Raw genomic sequence first — 18939 nt, 5'->3', positions numbered from 1 at the left:
AGTGTTCTCAAGTACAACGTCCAAGGACAACTCCTCCTGCAATCACCAAGTTCACAAACACACCCAGCTAATGATACAAAAGCACAGAGCATTCAAATAGGAAATTAATCCAAAACACTTGGATGATATAGAAATAACACTTCACTTCTACCTAATGTGAACACAGGAAACAATACTATTAATTCAAAGTGACAGGTTACTGGATAGACCAGTAAAGAGGTATATTTGAGAACCATGCAAAAAATGCCACTGCAGGAGAAAAATAAATCCTTCACAGATCTGAAAGCACAGTGTAGAAGGTATACCAATGAAGAGCTCATTTTACTGGCAACAGATGAAAAGGATGGAGGGATTAAGAGATGGCTCTGAAGTGGCAGCATTTCACTAACAGGAAAATGGTGTCTGCTGTTTTTATAGTGATCTTATTAACAAGTGAAAGTGTGTGGTCCACTGATAACTACAATAAGTTATTAAAAGGATACATTTATCTTCTTGAATAAGATATTTTTATGAACTTATCTACTCATAGGATGGATTTGCTGGGCACTGGTGTACAGTAACTACTCACTTAAAGTCATCCTAGTTAACATTGTTTCATTGCTGATCAATTAGAGAACATGCTCATTTAAAGTTGTGCAATGTTCCCTTATAACATCATTTGGCAGCCAACTGCTTTGTCCACTGCTTGCAGAAAGAACAGCCTGTTGCAGCTAGCGGGGGGGGGGGAGGGGGGGGCTTGTAACCAGGGTGGACTGGCAGCCCCTGCCATCAGCTCCCTGTTCCCCTAAGTTCCCTGTGCAGCAGCTACCCAGCAGGCTATCAATTGCCAGCAGTTCAGCTGTCCCTCCCCCCACAGCCTTATGCTGCTCTTGCCCTCTGCCTTGGAGCTGTTCTCCACAGCCTCCTGCTTGCTGTGCAAGGGGGGGGCTAATGTCAGGGTGACCCCTTCCTCCCTGCTCCTGCACCCCGCTTACTCCATTTCCATAGAGCAGGGGACACACACGACAGGGCTCAGGATGGAGGGAGCTTGCTGGCAGGAGCTGCTGTTTCAACTTGCTGATCTATTTAAAAAGGCAGGGTACTTACAGTGGGGTCAGCAGACTTAAAGGGGCCATGCACATTTCTCTCTCTCATACACGGTGTGTGTCTCTGTCTCTGCCATGCTGTCTCCCCTCCCTCCATTCCTGCTGCCTTGTAGAGTGTGAGGCTACATTAACAACGTGTTAACCCTTGAGGGCTCAGCAGATTGCTAGTTCATCATTTAGCAGTAAGGCATTCCCTGGGAAATATCCCACCCTCTGACTTCACCACCTCAACCAAGCTTCACAATCATCATCACTGTGTACCAGTATTAAATTGTTTAAAACTTATACTGTGTGTGTGTATGTATGGTGAAAAAAAATTCCCTGGAACCCCCCCCCCCCTCCATACCCATTTACATGAATCCTTATGGGGAAATTGGATTCGCTTACCATTATTTCGCTTAAAGTCGCATTTTTCAGGAGCATAACTACAACATTAAGCAAGGAGTTACTGTAGTTACGACCCCATACATGGGTGGCTTTGGTAGGTTTGGCGATTTTCCAGGAAAAACTAGTTTAGAACAGAGCACTGGTAAATACCTGTTTAAACAGGAAAACTGGGGAAAATAATCACATCAGTGTCTAGCAAGTTCAGCCAACACAGAATGAATCTTTTCAAACTTCAGATACTTCCATTCAAAACTGAGGAATAGGCTTGGTCTATCTGCTACATCAAAGTTGGTCTTCTCCTACAGAATGCTGCGTGGCCAAATGGACCTGGACTGGAAGTCTGCATCTCTGCATGATCTTGATTGCTTAGTGCTTCAAAGCCTACAACTCCGTATTATGTCGTTTTCATATAACCAAATGACATTTTTTTTTAATTATAGCACAGGTTCTCAAACTGGGGGTCGGGACCCCTCAGGGGGTCACAAGGTTATCACATGGGGGGGTCACGAGCTGTCAGCCTACACCCCAAACCCCACTTTGCATCCAGCATTTATAATGGTGTTATAAATTAAAAAACACTTTATATATTTGGGGGGGGGGTGTCACACACAGAGGCTTGCTATGTGAAAGGGTCACCAGTACAAAAGTTTGAGAACCACTGGTTTATATAATATTGAAAAATGAAATTAATCATGACACGTATAACTTCCTTGAGAAAATACTGAACCAAAACATAGACATTCTGATGCTCAGTATTATAGTTACATATATTAGTATAACATCCACTCCCAATTTTACTTTTTATCTGTACATTAAATTGATCTACACATCTACAGCCTTATGTAACCACAATCTGAATACACTAACTAAAGTTAAACGTAAAGTGGAGTGCATTAACAAAGTTTTTAAAGCATGGGACTAACTAGTTTTTCCTGGGGCAGTAAAAAAGCCCCATGATTTTACCTGGTAAAAATCACCACTGGTAAATACCATCCCATCCCTGGGCTTTGAAAAAGGGTTTAAAACATTATGGAAAACAATATGGGTCACTTCCTGCTTAATGAAGAGAGGCTGACCTAGAGAATTCCAGCCCTCCCTTCCATCCAATGATCTACTGGATAGCAGATAAGGGGAGCATTACAATTTATGCTGAGAAGTCATTTTATAAATGGAAAATCAGAGGCAATATTGTATCTTAAAGAAATCTGAAGAATGCACTTTACTTACTCCCCCAATATTTACCTCCACCTAGGGAAAATTATTTTGATGAGACTCAAAAATATATAGGAATACGGTTTGAATATAGCAGATTAAAGTTCCTTCCTCTAATAAGTGTTGAGAGTTACAAGGTCAATATACATTTTCTGGCATTTGTGAATCAAGAGAGATTTCACATTAGTGAGCACCATAGAAATGGATCATAAAATATTTCAAGAGCTTTACATTTCTACATCAATTTTCAAGTATTTAACACACAATTGCACAGAAAGCTTTGATTGCAAATGCCTTCCAGTCCAGTCACAATGGATTATTCAGATTTGATTTTATTTTTATTATTTTTTTTAAACAAAGAGGACACCTGGCTGCCAACTGGACCTTAATAGTTTCAATTTATAAAGCAACCTTGCACCTTTATAAAGCATGTCACAGGCCAGACAGTGGCTGCCTGAATGATCAGCCAATTAAACCCAAGACTGTACAAGTGATTAAAGATGTTAATGAGTACATTCTCAACATGCATATACCTGACTTCATAAGGTGGCACAAAAGGAAATGTGGCTCAAAGGACTCAGGAGAGGGGTTGCAGCTCCTTGTTTTCACCCCAGGTTTTACACTAAATCATTGCGGAGTCTTGGACTAGTCCCTTAGCCAGTCTCAGTTTTTCTCTTCTGTAAGACGGAGATTGTAACATCTCCCTCCCTCTTTGTAAAGAACTTGGAATATGTACAGCACTTTGAGTGCACGAAGTATTATGAGGAGAAAAGAAAAGAGAGCAGAGGAATTCCATGATGACACAAGGTGTGGTGAAGGGAGCAGGAAGATTTTTAATCTAAGAAAAGCTTTTAAAAAAAAGGACAACCTTGGGGAATGGGAGTGGCTATAGAAAGTCAATCGCTTACCTTGTGAAAGTGCATGACTATTCCATGTATTTAGAAAAACAAACTGATAATTAGAGATTTGTACTTGGGCAGTTGAAGCATGAAGTGGAGTAGGGAATAGTGACAATGTGGTCAGTAACAATGACATTATCTTCCTGCTTGTCTAGCTAAACACACGTACGTTGTCTTACCGATGCCTCAAACTTGACAAGGTGGGATTTTCAAATGCACCCAACTCCCATTTGAAAAGTCTCCCCTTATACAGATGTGCTATTAGCGACCGGTTCTCCATCACTAGAAATCAAATGAAGATCAACTTGCATTCAAACAACTTCAATCTACCTGATTTAGATAGCCAGCCAATTACACATTCTGCCTGTCCTGCTCTTGCATACAACTTCTTGTTTGATTTATGTTGTTCCTGGGTTTTTAATAAAATATATATTTAAAAAAACTTCTTTAGCAATATGGGGCAGGGAGAGAAGAGGGGCTAGATGCTAATTTTAAGAGGTCTTGGTTTGGAGTAACAATTAATCTTTAAATAAAAAAAGTTAAAAGGGAGACAAGGTAAAATGCTCTACACACGAGCAGCCCAAGTCACCTTAGAAACAAGGGCATGGGAAGGGAGTTCAGAGCCACACTTCTCATCCGCAGAGATTACAGCACTGAAATGCAATTTTATGGCTTATATTACTACAAGCTGGCTGTTGGTTTAGGTGTATGCCACACACAGGGTAAGTTTTCAGTTCTCTGGAACTCTGCAGCCAGAGTATTATGCGGGCACACAATATAACACTAATTAAAATGGGACAGTGTCAACAGAAAGCTGTGATGTAAAACAAGTGTTGCATTCCGGATACAAAACGTGATGTAAAGCAGTGTATTTCATTCCATGCCCAGCTGTAATTAGCCAAGTTTGCAGCTGATGTGATGCAACCCAGACCAGTGACAGGTAACAAGATACCCTGTTAGAGGTAGTGGGTATGCCTACACTGCAATGAAAAACCCACAGCTGGCCCGGATCAGCTGCCCAGGCTCACAGGGCTTAGGCTGCATGGCATAAAACTGCAGTATAGATGCTCTGGCCTTCGAGGGTTAGAGCTATGGGTCCTTCTCTCCGAGCGGATGTCTCAGCGCCTGGGCTCCAGCCCGAGCATCTACGCTGCCACTTTATAGCCCCCAGCCTAAGTCAGCTGACCTGGGCCAGCCGTGGGTGTTTTATTGCAGTGCAGACATATCTACCCCCAGCCTTGTCACTGACAGTCCACCCCAAAATGCTGAAACTGTCAATTAGTTGCTAAAGCATATTTTCTGTTTTGCGGTGCCTGGCTAATCAATTGGAATCTGTTAGCTCTGTTATGTGAATGACCCTCAAGCCCACTTTTTACACTGTGACATCAACTCATTTTTCTAAAATGTAGTAACTGATTATCTTTTTTCTAAATAACTGAGCAGGTACAGTCACTATCCCCATTCTATATATACATTCACAGCACAGTGAAGGGGCTGAGTGCCTTAAAGAGCAGATGCAGAACCCTACCTTTACTTCCCAAAAACGCTTTACCATAGGGGAAAAAAAAAGTTTCTTGGGCCCAATCCTGAAAGGTACTGAATGCCTCCAGCAAGGTGCTGATGAGCTTCAGTTCCCACTGGGGACAATCGGACTTAAGGCTGGCCAACTTAACCCAAAAATCAAGTCCACTGTCAATTCATGTGAAAGATTCATGTTTTGAAACAGACTATTTAAATGTGAGGCTGATGCCCTGGTTCTGATAACGAAGGGACAAACACAGCCCCACAATATTTCACAAAATTACCACATTAGTTATAGGAAGCATGGAACAGACTTCAGATATAATATTTGCTTTCATATCAAGCTGCAGTCCTGACATTAGCAGAGATGCTTTCTAAGTAGGTGGTTACTAACTACCTTTCACCAAAAGTTCTAGGGACCAGTGTGCACTTGGGGAGGAGGAGCGGGGCAGAAAAAAGCAACAACCAGAAATCTTATCTATCACCTATCTTCATGCAAATCTGAGGATCTCTCACCACATTACTCCTGGGGGAATTCTGCGCCAAAAAATTAAAAATTCTGAAAAATTCTGCATATTTTGTCAAAATAAAGCAATATAATCACACTGGTTTCAATTATTTTGGTAACATATTTGAACTACAATACAATGGATGGAGAATGGGAGTGGGGAGCATTGGAGGACTGCCCCCCCCCATCTAATAGTAATGTAGCTAGTACTGATCCTTTACTTCTAGTTTTTAGTCAACAAATATATGAAGCCATACACTCCGTGTTACATCATACACAACTGAAGAGCAAACGAGGGTTGAGGACTCAAACTCACAATTTATATTGGCTACTGACCATCTCCAGAAAGGTCAGTAGCAAACAGTTCATGGAGCATATTTTGATAGGAAATTTTCTCAGTTCAAAAATGTAGACTAGTTCTAATCACTAAAGCACCATAAGCATTTATAAGGCCACACTGTCCTTTACAACTGTCCACTCGCAATGTAAAGGAGCCTTAACATTTTTTTACACCTGTTTTAAACTCCCGGGAGAAATTCTCTAAAAACAATAGGAACAATTCACTAAGCAGGCAGAGTGTTACACACTGCTCTGCCTGAGGGGACAGAGCTTGCCCCACGCCCTCCTCAGAAACACCCCAAAGCCCTGCCCCTCCACGCGAAATGTGCTGCAATAGTGAGCAAGAGGGACAGCGTCTCTCTCTCTCTCTCTCTCACACACACACACACGACTGCCCAGATCCCCCTCCATACCCTCTGGTGGTGATTTATGTCTCTACTGGCTGCTCTGGACACCCAAACTGACCTTCCTGCATTGCTGGGGAGGGGCGCATGACCACTCTTGTGGTTTACCTTTGCTTCCCCATCAGAAGTCATTTTTCTGTGGGGAAGCAAAGAAATCTGCGGGGCCCATGAATTCTGCGCATGTGCAGTGATGCAGAATTCCCCCAGGAGTACCACATGCACTCAGAATAATGCAAGCCAAAAGACACAGCAGGTGGAGTTATCCTTGTACTATATTCCAACTCCCAATGTCAAAATATTATGAGTAATATTTTCTTCATAACAAGCTTGCTTAACCCCAGTAGGCAATCCAGAACATGGTGAGCATTAACAAATAAAAACATAGCCAGCAAGCACCTGTAATTGCATACTAAATATCCATTCAACACAACCAAACCTCAGAATGTAGTAGATACTACCATAACCATTTATGTGGCACCACTATATGGGTTCACTTTGCATGTTTCAGTGAAGGCCAGTACAGGGAGCACATATTTATGGTTGCACTGTACAGTCACATTTGCTGGATTAACTTAGTACTTTATGCAATGGCCCTACTACACTGCAGCTCCTCTAAAGATCTTATTCAAGTCTGACTGGGGTCACAATTATGCAATTCTTCAGGAATTATTTCCCTCAAAGCACAAAACCACCATTTAATTTAGACAAAAAAAAAATCTAACAGTGGCACAGTTAGCTGGCATAGGGAAACGCAGAGAGCCTGTTGGAGGTCAAGCATGAGGTACAGTGAGAACTGCATAGATCCTCCAGATCTGTACTGGCTAAGCTGTGTTTGGAGAATTGCATAGCCCCTGTCCACAGCGTACATGGCTAAATTCAAAGCTCTAAAGTTAAGTATTCCCTTCTGTTGACTTGAAAAGGAAATGCAGGCTACTAAGACACACAAACGATTTAGCCTCAAAGAGCATCACAGATGATTTACAAGTGTCTCCTTGATTCACACAGCTGAATCAAAACAGCAAACAACATTTTACCTCTTAAGTCTGGACTTTTTTGTACTTTGCTATAGTTGGTCTGAGCATCAGACCAACTGCAGTTCATAGCAAGACTGCCCAAAACCAAGGGCAACAGGACAATATGAACAGTAAAGGAAGTGATTTGCTGTATTACAGAGGGTTCAGTGTTCTCTTAATACTTCCCTAATGGTGTTAGTGTTGGAGGGAACACAGTCTGTTAGAATGGGGGCTAGGAGTCCCAGACTCCTCAATTCTAGGGTATGTTTATACTGCCCACATTACAGCACAGCCATGCTGTGACATGGGCAGTGTAGACACGCTTTATCGCTGGGGGAGAGCTCTCCCAGTGATTTAAAAAACCCACCCCTAACGAGCAGTGGTAGCTTTATCGCCGGGAGCCATCGTTGTCTATACTGGCGCTTTTCAGTGCTAAAACTTTTGTCGCTCAGGGAGGTGTTTTTTCACACCCCTGAACGACTAAAGTTTTAGCACTGAAATTGGCAGCGTAGATGCAGGATTGGCCTTATTAGCCACCTGAGGACCCATAAGTCTCATGGAAGATGAGCATACTCGGTAACGAGTGATCGCCCATCACATCACAGATACAGCCTAGTCTCAGCTCTGACACTCACTCATTGCATGACCTTGTCATTTCACTACACTGTGCCTTTTTTCTCTGTAATATGGGTCTCAATGTCATGGGGGGGGGGGGAGAAGACTTAATTTTGTAAAGTGCTTTGAAATCTTTAGATGAATTATAGAAGGTTTTCCTACCTAGAAACTGAGGGCAAGATTCTGAACCCATTGAAATCAGTGGTAAAACCTCCCACTGATTTTGATGGAGGATAGGATTTCACTGAAATCCTTCTCGTCTCAACAAGTAACTAATGAGTGTGAAAAACTTTGAAGAAGCCAACACATTTTCCTCCACTCTCCTCTCAGACATAACTGTTTCATGACACAATCATCTGAACAGAGGATAGAGGAAGTACATGCCTTTATATGTAGTGCCTCTGAGATCAGCAGTCTCTTACAAAAGGTGTTTTCCTGCTTCCTAGGAGAGTAGCACATTCTATAAGACAAGCCACCCGGGCAGGCTAAGAGGAAGAATGGAAGCAGCTAACCAACTGCTAGTGATTTCGTCCCCCAAGCTGAAAAGGAGCTGGAGCTTGAGCTTCCCCTTGTTTTACTTTCAGACTTTTGACATTGAAATGATGATAATCACAGCACCAAAAATTTATGTATCTAAATCCATGAATTCCTGGGTTCCGTTTAAAATGCCATTCTGATCCACTTGCCACAAAGTTATCCAGTAATTCTGTTGCTCAATGGCTGGACAGTAAAATAAAAATCTAGTTTGCGAAAGAAAAGCTGGTAACACTATTTTAAGTTGCACTGTGTATTCTTCCCCTGGTTCTTGAGCAGATCTCAGACTATTCTGGGAAAAGTCCTTCACAAGAGCTGTCAGACAGCCCAATGACACGCCGAAGGTAAAAGCATGGACTAAAAACAAAACAAACAAACAATGCAGTATTCTACGCAAAATTATAGTTGGGCAGTGGGCTAAATCGTGATTCTTTTACCAAGCAAACATGAGGTTACAGAGATAGCAAATAGGAAATACATATCTAGTCTCCGGGGTTTCCCTTGGGGCAAAATGTGTTACTTGTTCCCAGAGCCAAGACAATGTCCTTTTGGAATACAGAAATAGCTCCTGAATTTTGTTGGTGTATTAGGGTTTGGGAGTGGCAGGGGATTGGCCCTGCAAGACATTCATTAAAAAAACCCAAACAAACAGTACCCTAAGAATCACACATAAGAGGCTATTAGCATGCATGCACACCGGTGTTTTTTGTTTTTTTTTAAACACTTACTCCAATTTCATGCTTCAGGTTATATGCACTACATGCCAATATATTTATGGGAAAAACTGTCATTTTTCTTGATTTCAGTCTCAAGTTTTCCATTCTTAACTCTGCTCCTCCATTCATCCAAGGGCAGATGTTATTAGAGTGTCTCCAACCACATTTTTCCACTGTTTCCAATACAATAGCTCTGAGGTGAGAGGGCTTTAATTTACAATGAAAGAAAGTATTTCATCCTGCCTCTTCATTTGCTTCCCACCAAAGAACTTCAAGGACCTGGCTCCACATCTGAATCGATCTTACGCCACAAATATAGGCTTCTTCTGAGTTGGAAGTTTGCTGATTTGAATTAACTGCTGCCAGTTTAATTAGAAGTTGCAATCAGATGGCTAACATCCCTTTACTTTTGCCATATCACTTGAACCTAGGTTTTTCATATGCAAGCAGTCAGTTTCTCTCAGACCACCTACTGTACCTATGAAGGTACCCCTACAGCACCTGACCTGTTACATTTCAAAAGAGCTTGCACGATAAACCTACAAGTCGGGTTACCCAGAGCAGGTAAAAATAACATGATCACCGATAAAAGTGAGGCAACAATTTTTAATTGATGTAATTAGGTCTTATATTCAGGTCCAGGGGAATCTTCAGGTACAACTCAGTACACAAAGCCACAGAAGCACGTTGTTACCCTTGCCCTACATCAACATTTTCCCTAAAAGCATATTCTAACTCATCAGGTATCTCCCAATAAGTTTACCCATTTTAGATTACAGTATGACATCAAATCCTAGATCTAAGAAAGAGAAATACTGCATAGCAAATCTGTTTCCAAGGAGAAAAAAAGACTTATTAGAAAAAACTTTGTGGGGAAAGTAGTGATCTCTCTTCATCTCCTGTTTCCATCGCATATATTGGAGTTGGAACAACATTCACAGACTGAAAAGAGCAGGTAGAAACATTAACTTAATCAAAAGCAGGAAGGGAAGAGCATCTATACCAGTCGTCTAAGACCGCGTAGCTTTCCACAGCCACACACAATGATACAGAATTCTCTGTTACAGTCCTTTTCATTCCTAGACCCTGCACAGTAATTCTGAAGAGCTGTCCAGCAGAAAACTATCCCAACTGGCTTTGACTACGTGGATTGCACTCAGAAAAGAAGTGGGATTTTCTACATTCACAGTTCCATTTTTTAAAAAGCTACAGAACATGATGCTATAGTCCTTCAGCTGTGGTCTCGAAGAACTCAACTCTTCTTCCACTTTCATCAACTTGCATCATATTGTAAACTCCATAACTCATAATAATTATAAATAAATCTACACTTTTGCACTTTGTTAAGTATTAACATGCAAGTTCTAATGACAGTAACTCTGTGGAGTCAATATTTAATAACTGGACTGGAAGTTTGACAAAATATGGCCACTCCGCTGCTAGTCTTATATACTATATCATCCAGATATCAGTTATCTGAAACACCCTATTATCCAAAACAGAATCAAGTCTCAAGTTATATGCTCTCACTCATCCAAACTTATATTCAATGTCTCCCTGTATCAAGGGTGTTCCAGTTTTTTTTAAAAACAAGCATAGTTTATAACAGAGCCCCAGACAGCCTACTCACAAAATATCCAAACAACTGGATCAGCATTAGAAATAGTGTGTTGGTTTGTTTTGTTTTAGAAAAAAACACTATAACAAACAGGAATTGAATCCACTCATCTAATCAGTGATTTTCCCCTAGCCATAAAAATCCAGAAATCCTGAGGCAGCTTTGAAGGAAGCTAGAAGAGCCTCTTCAGAGGTGCTATACTTTTTTGCCTCAAAGCAAAATAAAAAGACAAAAATAAAATAAAATAACTCCATTACAGATATGTAACTTGTCCATTAGCACTAGTTGTAAAGATTGCACTGATGCCTTCTGATAAGTCTCCTGTAGCTTAGTGACAGGTTAACAGTACTTGCAATAAATCTCCATTGGAGTGGAACATCTTCAAGCTTCTTATGTTAAAGTTTAACTAGTGCACCCGAAGCTAGCAATATGAATTATGTTCTTGTGGCCCCAAATTCCATTTGCTTGACCCAATATTTAAAAAAGAAAAAGCCTGTTTTAAAACGACAAGAACAGCAAGAGACACTGTGTCACCGGATTCTGTGGGTCTATCCGTAAAGTCACAGGTTAAGTTGTGAAGCTGATGTGTCACTAATGACAAACCAAAGAATACAGCCATTCTCCAGTGTCTTTATGGCACGTAAATTGTTAGTAACACAGCAATCCCCAACAGATTATCTAGGCTGCATTTGATAAGATTATTTCAACCCCACAAGACAACCTGAGAATTACATGGGCTATATTCTGAGTTAATAAACTACTCACCCTTGTGGTTCACAGAGGTACCAGATGCAGAATATATTTAACAGTTACCTGAATAATAAGTAACTATCAAAACTTTTTTTCTGTATTCTGATATCATGCATATACTCACAAATTAAATCATCACTATATTGGGAAAACATTATTTCCTCTATACTATCATTCTGCTGCAATATTTCTAATTCCAGGATGAGTCCTTTACAATGTTCTTCATGAAAAGTGTGGCTGCGTAAATTGTTAACAGGGACACTATCCCTTAGATTTGGCTCAAAGTTTAAATTTTGTAAGATCTCTAAATGTATCTCCACAAGCTTTTATTTTGAATCCAACTGAAACAGTTGTTTTTAAATAAATAGTTCCCATTCAGTGTTTCAAATGTAAACACTGCAAAAGTAAGACCCTGAAAGAGAAACTGATTCTTACATAAAAGCGAAACTGACTACATTGATTTTAGATGTCCAAGCAAAGAGACATAAAAAAACTGAAGGACACACATATCATGTGAAATGGAATTTTGAAGCTTTCATTTTTAATACCTTACGATGTTATTAGTGATAGACGATAGCTTGTTTACATACGATTTTTAATTTGACAATGTCTCTTAATAAAATGTTTAACAATAGCCACTTTAAAGCTTGCTTTGAAAGCCTTCAGAAAAAGATCACCAATACCATCTAATTCAGGGGTTCCCAACACGGTGCGCCTGCATCCTGGCCAGCGGTCAAGCATCCGCCAAAATGCTGCCGAAATTTGGTGGCATTGCCTCTGGATGATGCCGTTTGCCGCTGACAAGCAGCGTCATCGAGAGGTGTCGCCGCTGAAATGCCACTGAATTTCAGCAGCATTTCGGCGGATGCTCGACCTCCGCCACGGTCCTTCGTCTGGTGCCTGCCAGACGAAAAAGGTTGGGGACCACTGATCTAGTTAAAAAAAAACCTTGATGTTAGTTAACACTACCACTACCAACCACTGCTATGCTCTTCAATAAAGTATCACTGAAGTTCAAGATGGAAAGTTAACTATCAGGTCAGCTCCTCCAATCCCTGGCCATTGTTCTCCACTGCTGACACATCTCAGAGACTCATCCAATCCGTACAACATACAAATAAAGGTATTTCCACTGCTTCCCCTGTGAGACCATACCACCATATGGCATATATCAAAGGCAGAAAGATTCTTTCGGATATTCTAGCTACATTTTCCCTTTCTTAATTTCACCCCATGGATCCTGGCAATAGGGCCCAGAATCTGACTGTCTCAAACCATATGAACTTCATATCAGCAGACATTTTATTTACCTGGTTATGGGAGACAAATAATCCAGGCCATGGTGTCAGACCCAAAGCCAAGACTTCTGCCATGTCAATTTTGAAGTTCCCTCAGTTCTTCTCACTTTGGGGTTGGCAGCCCCTTACTACGCTTAACGCGAAAGGGGGTGAACACCAGAAGGGCTTAGCAGAATACAGGCAAAAGTTTCCAGTCGTCTCTGCCTATAAAATAACCCAGGAAGACCTTCAAAGCCCTCTGACACTAAGAGTGACCAGGTACTCTAGGTAACGCTGACTCTACAGTGCTTTCAGGCATTATTCCCTGGTGCAAAGTGCCCAGCTGTGGTAGCTGATGGCAGATTGAGGGCTCCAATCCTGGGCAACTGTGCCCCAAATTCCCCTTCTCGCCACCAGCTTTGCGGTGATAGGCTCCCTCCGATGCTGCTGCCCACCCTGGCCTGTTTCTCACCACTCTTGGGCTGCTGCTAATTGCTGGCACCTGGGAAACTAAAGTGAGTGAAAGCTGCATGCAGGTAACATAATGCAGCCCAGGCTCTCCCTGCCAGCAGCTGCCTTGGGTGCAGTCTGTGCTCAGGCACCCCTTGCTCCTGGAGATCCCAGCACCCAGCTGCCCCTTGGTCTGCAAGGCCTCTCCCCTGGCTCCCACCAGTCTGCACAGGGCACGTGTGTGTGTGTCGGGGGTATCAATGCTCAAGCACCACTCAGTCGGGGGGGGGGTGTCTTTGCCCCCCTTGACTTCCAGGTGCCCCAGCACTGGGGGGGAAGCCCCGCCCCCTTTATCAGAGGGGAGCTGCCCTAGCCGGAGGCGGCCCGGGCCTAGGGGGAGGGGCTCAGTCTCCTGGGCTGCCCGTGACCCGCCCCACACAGAGCGCTGGCACCGCCGCCCCATGCTGGGAGCGCCGCGCCTGGGGGGGCGGGGGGCTCCGCTCGCAGCGGGGCCCCGCGCCCCCAGATCCGAGCCACACCCCGGGAGGTGCCCGCTGCCCCGCAGCCCCCCGGGGGGAGCCGGGCCCCTCGGCCCCAGCAGCTCCCGCGGGCCGGTCTCCCCCGCGCCCGGCCCGGCGCCGCGCGGCCCGGCTGTCCCCTCCCCCGCGCGCTCCCTCCTCACCTGCACATGATCCGCCATTTTGCTCCATTCATGCTCCTCTCTCCTCCCCCCGGCCGGGCCGCCGCGCCTGCGCGCTGCACCTTCCAGCTCCCGCACTTTACGTAAAGGACCCCGCCGCCAGCCCTGGGGCGGCGGGGTTTAGAGAATGGCGCAGCCCGCTGCGGCGGCGTAAGCGACGCAGTAACGTCAGCGGCTAAGAGAGGAGCGGGGGGAGGGACGGGGACTAGGCTTTGTTTACATGGCTCTTAAAGGCGCCACGCACTGGAAAGGCAGCGCCGGAGCAACAGGCCGGGACCGGGCTGTGAGCCAAAGGGGCAGCCTGCCCTGCACCCTCCGCTTGCCCCGTGCCGGGAGCACTGTCCTAGCACTGCATCTGACCGTGCACTGTACCCCCAGCTAGCCCTGTGCTGGGGGCAATGCCCTGCCACTGCACATGGCCTTGTCCTGCCTGCTTTGTGCCAGGGACACTGCCCTCCCACTGCATCTGGCCTTGTCCACCGCCACCCCAGCCGTGTGCCAGGGTCACTGCTGTTCCACTGCATCTGGATCTGCCCTGCACCCTCCCCCATGCCAGGGGCACTGCCCTGCTACTGCATCTGGTCCTGCACTGTGCTGCCCACCTGCCTCATGCCAGGAACACTGCCCTCCCACTGCATCTGGCCTTGTCCTGCACCCCCCCCAGCCGTGTGCCAGTGTACTGCTCTGCCACTGCATCTGACTGTGCACAGCACCCTCAACTGCATCTGACGATGCACTGCATCCCCAACTAGCTCCATGCTGGGGGCACTGCCCTGTCACTACATCTGGATCTGCCCTGGACCCTCCCCCTGCCCCATGCCAGGGGCACTGCCCTGCTACTGCATCTGGCTCTGTCCTGCACTCCCCACCGGGTGTGTGCCTGCAGTACTGTTGTACCACTGTATCTGACCATGCACTGCACTGCCTACCCCAGCCCAGAGCTGAGACACCCTCCTCAGATACATGGCTCTTGTAATGTACCTTAGTCCTCACCTATGTACTATCCTATTCCCTTGGCTCTTCACTCAGCAACATTGAGATATTTGCACCCTGATCTGTACCTTCCCCCACCCCCCCACATACACTATTCCAGTCCTTCATACCCCAGTTTGTTTAATGCACTTTAGCAGGCTATACAGTACAACTCCTTTCCCCCTTGCTATTCAGCCCTACACTGCTCCTCTATCCTGACTTGCAGGACCCAGCTGCTTTTTCTATCCTGGGGCCATACACAGCTCTGATGAGACATCTTAATTGTGACTAGCAATTTCCAATCCAAACTGCATATTCGTTTATATAGAAACATCTCTAGTATTATTGTTGTTTTGTTGGTTGCTGTTTATTTATATAGTACTATACATCTACACCCCTTAGAACCGTTCCTCTACCTTAAATCAGATGTGATCAGTTGGCTGTTTTGTTTATGAAGTCATTATAAATCCAAGAGACATTACCTTTGCCATTCTGTTTGTGAGCCTAGCCTGGCTGACATCATCTCTCTATCTATTCATTTAAGCACATGGCATCACCATGCCAAGCATTTCAGGATCTTTATCAGCACCAGAGACTGCATGCATGGAAGGAAAGGGGATTTTTACTTTTTAATTTGCCCTATTCTGCTCCCCATTCTCCCTTGCCCAACACACTCACACATTTGCTAGTTTCAAGCAAATCATGACTCCACAGACAGGGATGATGCAAACTTTGGTGCCCCCTCATGGTTCCAGATTGAATATCGGCTATGATGCAAGTTGTTTGTATTGTTCAGTCAACATTCTCACCTGGGGAAGGAATAGCTGGCAGCGGTGGATGGAAACACTTCCCTGATGGATTGTATTTTATAACGAACAACCTATCCTAAATTCTCAATTACTGCGGGACAATCTTCACTCATTCATATATTTGCTTTCAACAACCAACTCCCTGTATAATGTTCCAAGAGTGATGTAACCGAATGCTTGGCTGCTAACATCTAAATTGTATTGTTAAATGTATTAATCATATTTGGGTTATTGCTGATTATGTACTATATATATTGTATTACTTTTAAACCAACCTTTGTACTTTTGAATAGAAGCACTGTCTCATGCAGTGACCAAGATGCAACAATAGGTAGAGAACTATATGGCTCCTGATAAATGAATTAACATTGGGAACTTCCAGGCGACCATGTTCAAGAGTGCAGAAGCCCATGGTGCCAGCACAGGACTCGCTGGGGAAAGGAGCTCAGGGAAGATGTTGGGGAGTGGCTGCTTGCAGCCAAATTTTCACACACAGCCTCTAAGTTTAGGTGACTAATTTTGGGTGCCTAACCTGAGACATCTTGGGCCTGAGCTGCAGAGGGACTGAGCCTTTAGAACCCACAATCATTTGAGTCAGAGCTGTGGGTACTCATCAAAACTGGAGTCCAGGAGGTATTTCACATTGGGCATTCTAAATCAGAGGCCATTGCTGAAAATGTCGGCTTTACCCTGTAGTATGTATGGTGCTGAAGCCCCCAACTCTGAGCTGCATGCAGCTTTAGCTAAGTCTTACATTTTTAAAGCAAAAGGCAAACAAAACAAATCCTAGCCTCATGTCCTAGGAACAGATTATCTATCTATCTATCTATCTATCTATCCCATCAACACAATATCCAGATGCCATATACACAACTCAGAGATACAGCAAAGGATCAGAATTTCACCCCTTCCCCTCCTTCTACTGAGTTGAGAGTCAGTCCTTTTGTTGCTAGGTTGTGGCATGATTTTGCTATATAGCCATGTGCTTTATTTGTCTGGCTGGTTTTTTAGGTTTGAAATGCTTTCTGTTTGCTTTTCATTGCATGGCATTTATAGACCCATCACGGCAGGCACCCTGCAAATAGACAGCAGTAGTTGCATCTCTATTTTAACTTCCTTCTTGGTATCTCTTTTCTGTCTCATGTCAGGTTTACAGGGCATGCGTGGGCAGAATAGGAGCTTGGAAGCAGTGAGTATAGGTATATGATGTATGTGGGCAAAGGTGAGATGAAGACTTTGATCATCAGAGTTTGTAGATCTGACATATGGTCTGTGGTACCCCCCAAAAATAAGCTCTGACCTTTTGCATTCTTGCCAGCCCCAGAAATCTTCCTAGCTCTGAACATAGCCCACCAACAATGAAAGATCTCAGCACTTTTAACTTCTGTACCGCCCAGCCTGCCTGTGCCTACAATCCTTGCCTCAACTGACACAGAGAGTAGTTCCCTTCCATCAATTTTTTTTATCTCCTTTCCCTACGCTTTCTTCCTGGAAAATTCTCCAAAGAACAGAGCAGCCCCACATCCAGCTGTCTTTCCTTCTTGAAAGAGCTCTATGATCACTCAAACTGCCCAAATGACCTTGATCTGGGGCCAGCAGGAACTTGAAAAGGAAGCTGGGAAAGTCAAAGCAAAGTGAAGGGCAAGTACATTTCCCCTCTGATCTGAGCAGCTCAGCAGGAAGGAGTCTGGCCTCAATTATCAAGTCTCATTCCAAACAAAAGCTAGAATGGAGGCCAGGGGCTGAACACACAGTGCTGCCTCCGGGGAAAGGAAGAACAGCTGCTTGCTAGACTCCCGTCAGGCAAGCTGTCACAATCACACCTGCTGTCTCTGAGGGTGCCACCTGCACAACTTATCAGCTTATAAATACAAGCGGAGGGAGGATTTTTCTCCCTTCCCCGCAGGGACTGTGCTGGGCTGTGTTTGAAGGTGGAAGGTCCAGGATCGCTCTGTGGCTGCATACAGCAGTGGATCAACCTTGGGCTTAGCATCTGCAAAGACAAGATGGGCTATGGAGACTCCTGGGGCTGGGGGAGATCTCAGCAAAATAGGGACAGCTGAGAAAGGAAGAATCAATGAGGAAGGAGGTTGGAGAAAAGAAAGGAAACAGGTTGCCCTTATGCACAGGGAATAATACCTTGAGCCAGGAATAGCCCCTATGGAGCCAGTGACACTGTTTGTGGAATAAGGTACTAATCAGTGTGGTAGTGAATCACAATCAGGCCATAGGGAGTGTGAGGGAGAGGGAAGGGATCTGAAGGAAAGAGAGGAGGGTGAGAGGAGAAACATAAAGGGAGGAGACAGAAAGAGAAAACCCCACCGCTTCTTTAAAATACTCCAGTGTTTCACCAGCCACACTCTGTCACTAATGCAAGAGCTGAGGCCTAGTCCTGATCTCCCTTACACCAGTGTAACTCCCTTGATCCCAATGGCACTGCTCCTGATTTATACTAGAATGAGACAGGTAGGAGACTTGAAGGGTTTGGGAGCTTCCAGGAGAATGCGGCAATACTTTTAGGGTCTGGCCTCACTTGGAGCTGGGAGACGCACTTGGGTGAGCTCTCATACGGCTAGAATGCTAAAAACAGAGTGTAGCCATGGCAGCATGGGTGGCAGGATGGATTAGCTGCCCCGAGTACATCCCCAGCCCAGCCCCTAGGCATGTACTTGGGGCAGCTAGCCTGTCCCGCCGCTCATCCACGTTGGCTACACTCTCTTTTCAGAGCTAGCGTGAGCATGTCTCCTTAGGGTGGGAATTCTGTCCCTGCTGTAGAAGTCTATCGGATGGCTGAAAAACCCAGACAAAGTCTACAAGGAGCTTTATCTAGATATAGCGCTTATTGCCATATATATAGATAAAGAGGGCGACAGGATAAGAGTGAGGGTGAAAGAGCAAAAAGATAAACGGAGAGAACTGGAGAGGAGGAGAGACCAAGGAGAAAGCAGGCCTATCCACGTGCTTCCTCCTCACAAACCCACCCAGCCAACTACAAAGACAAGGCAAGATCCTTTTGCATGTATCTCCCTTTGCAATGCAACTCTTAATGGGAAGCATCTGTGGGACACAGATGGTCTCTGGAGGAGCCCAGCCAGGGCTGGATTGGATCCCTCCAAAGACATCCTCTTTC

The 18939-nt window shown here is 44.5% G+C and overlaps 1 protein-coding gene across 2 annotated transcripts in view; it reads right to left on the bottom strand.

The window, feature by feature from the left end:
• Window positions 1–13215, bottom strand: part of XPO7 (exportin 7) — an 82965-nt gene extending 69750 nt beyond the window's left edge. The window contains exon 1 of one of the 2 annotated variants that reach the window (XM_045003359.1): window positions 12912–13215. In XM_045003359.1, coding sequence (XP_044859294.1) covers window positions 12912–12974 — 63 coding nt within the window. In that variant the 5' untranslated portion in view covers window positions 12975–13215. The remainder of the gene's footprint in view (window positions 1–12911) is intronic. The other variant, XM_045003360.1, reaches the window with a different exon arrangement.
• Window positions 13216–18939: the final 5724 nt, after the last annotated feature.

The sequence above is a fragment of the Mauremys mutica genome, chromosome 2 (assembly GCF_020497125.1).
Source record: "Mauremys mutica isolate MM-2020 ecotype Southern chromosome 2, ASM2049712v1, whole genome shotgun sequence".
In the NCBI taxonomy this organism is placed as follows: Eukaryota; Metazoa; Chordata; order Testudines; family Geoemydidae; genus Mauremys; species Mauremys mutica.
The sequence above is the reverse complement of the archived record's forward strand: the minus strand, read 5'-3'. Positions and strand labels throughout refer to the sequence as shown.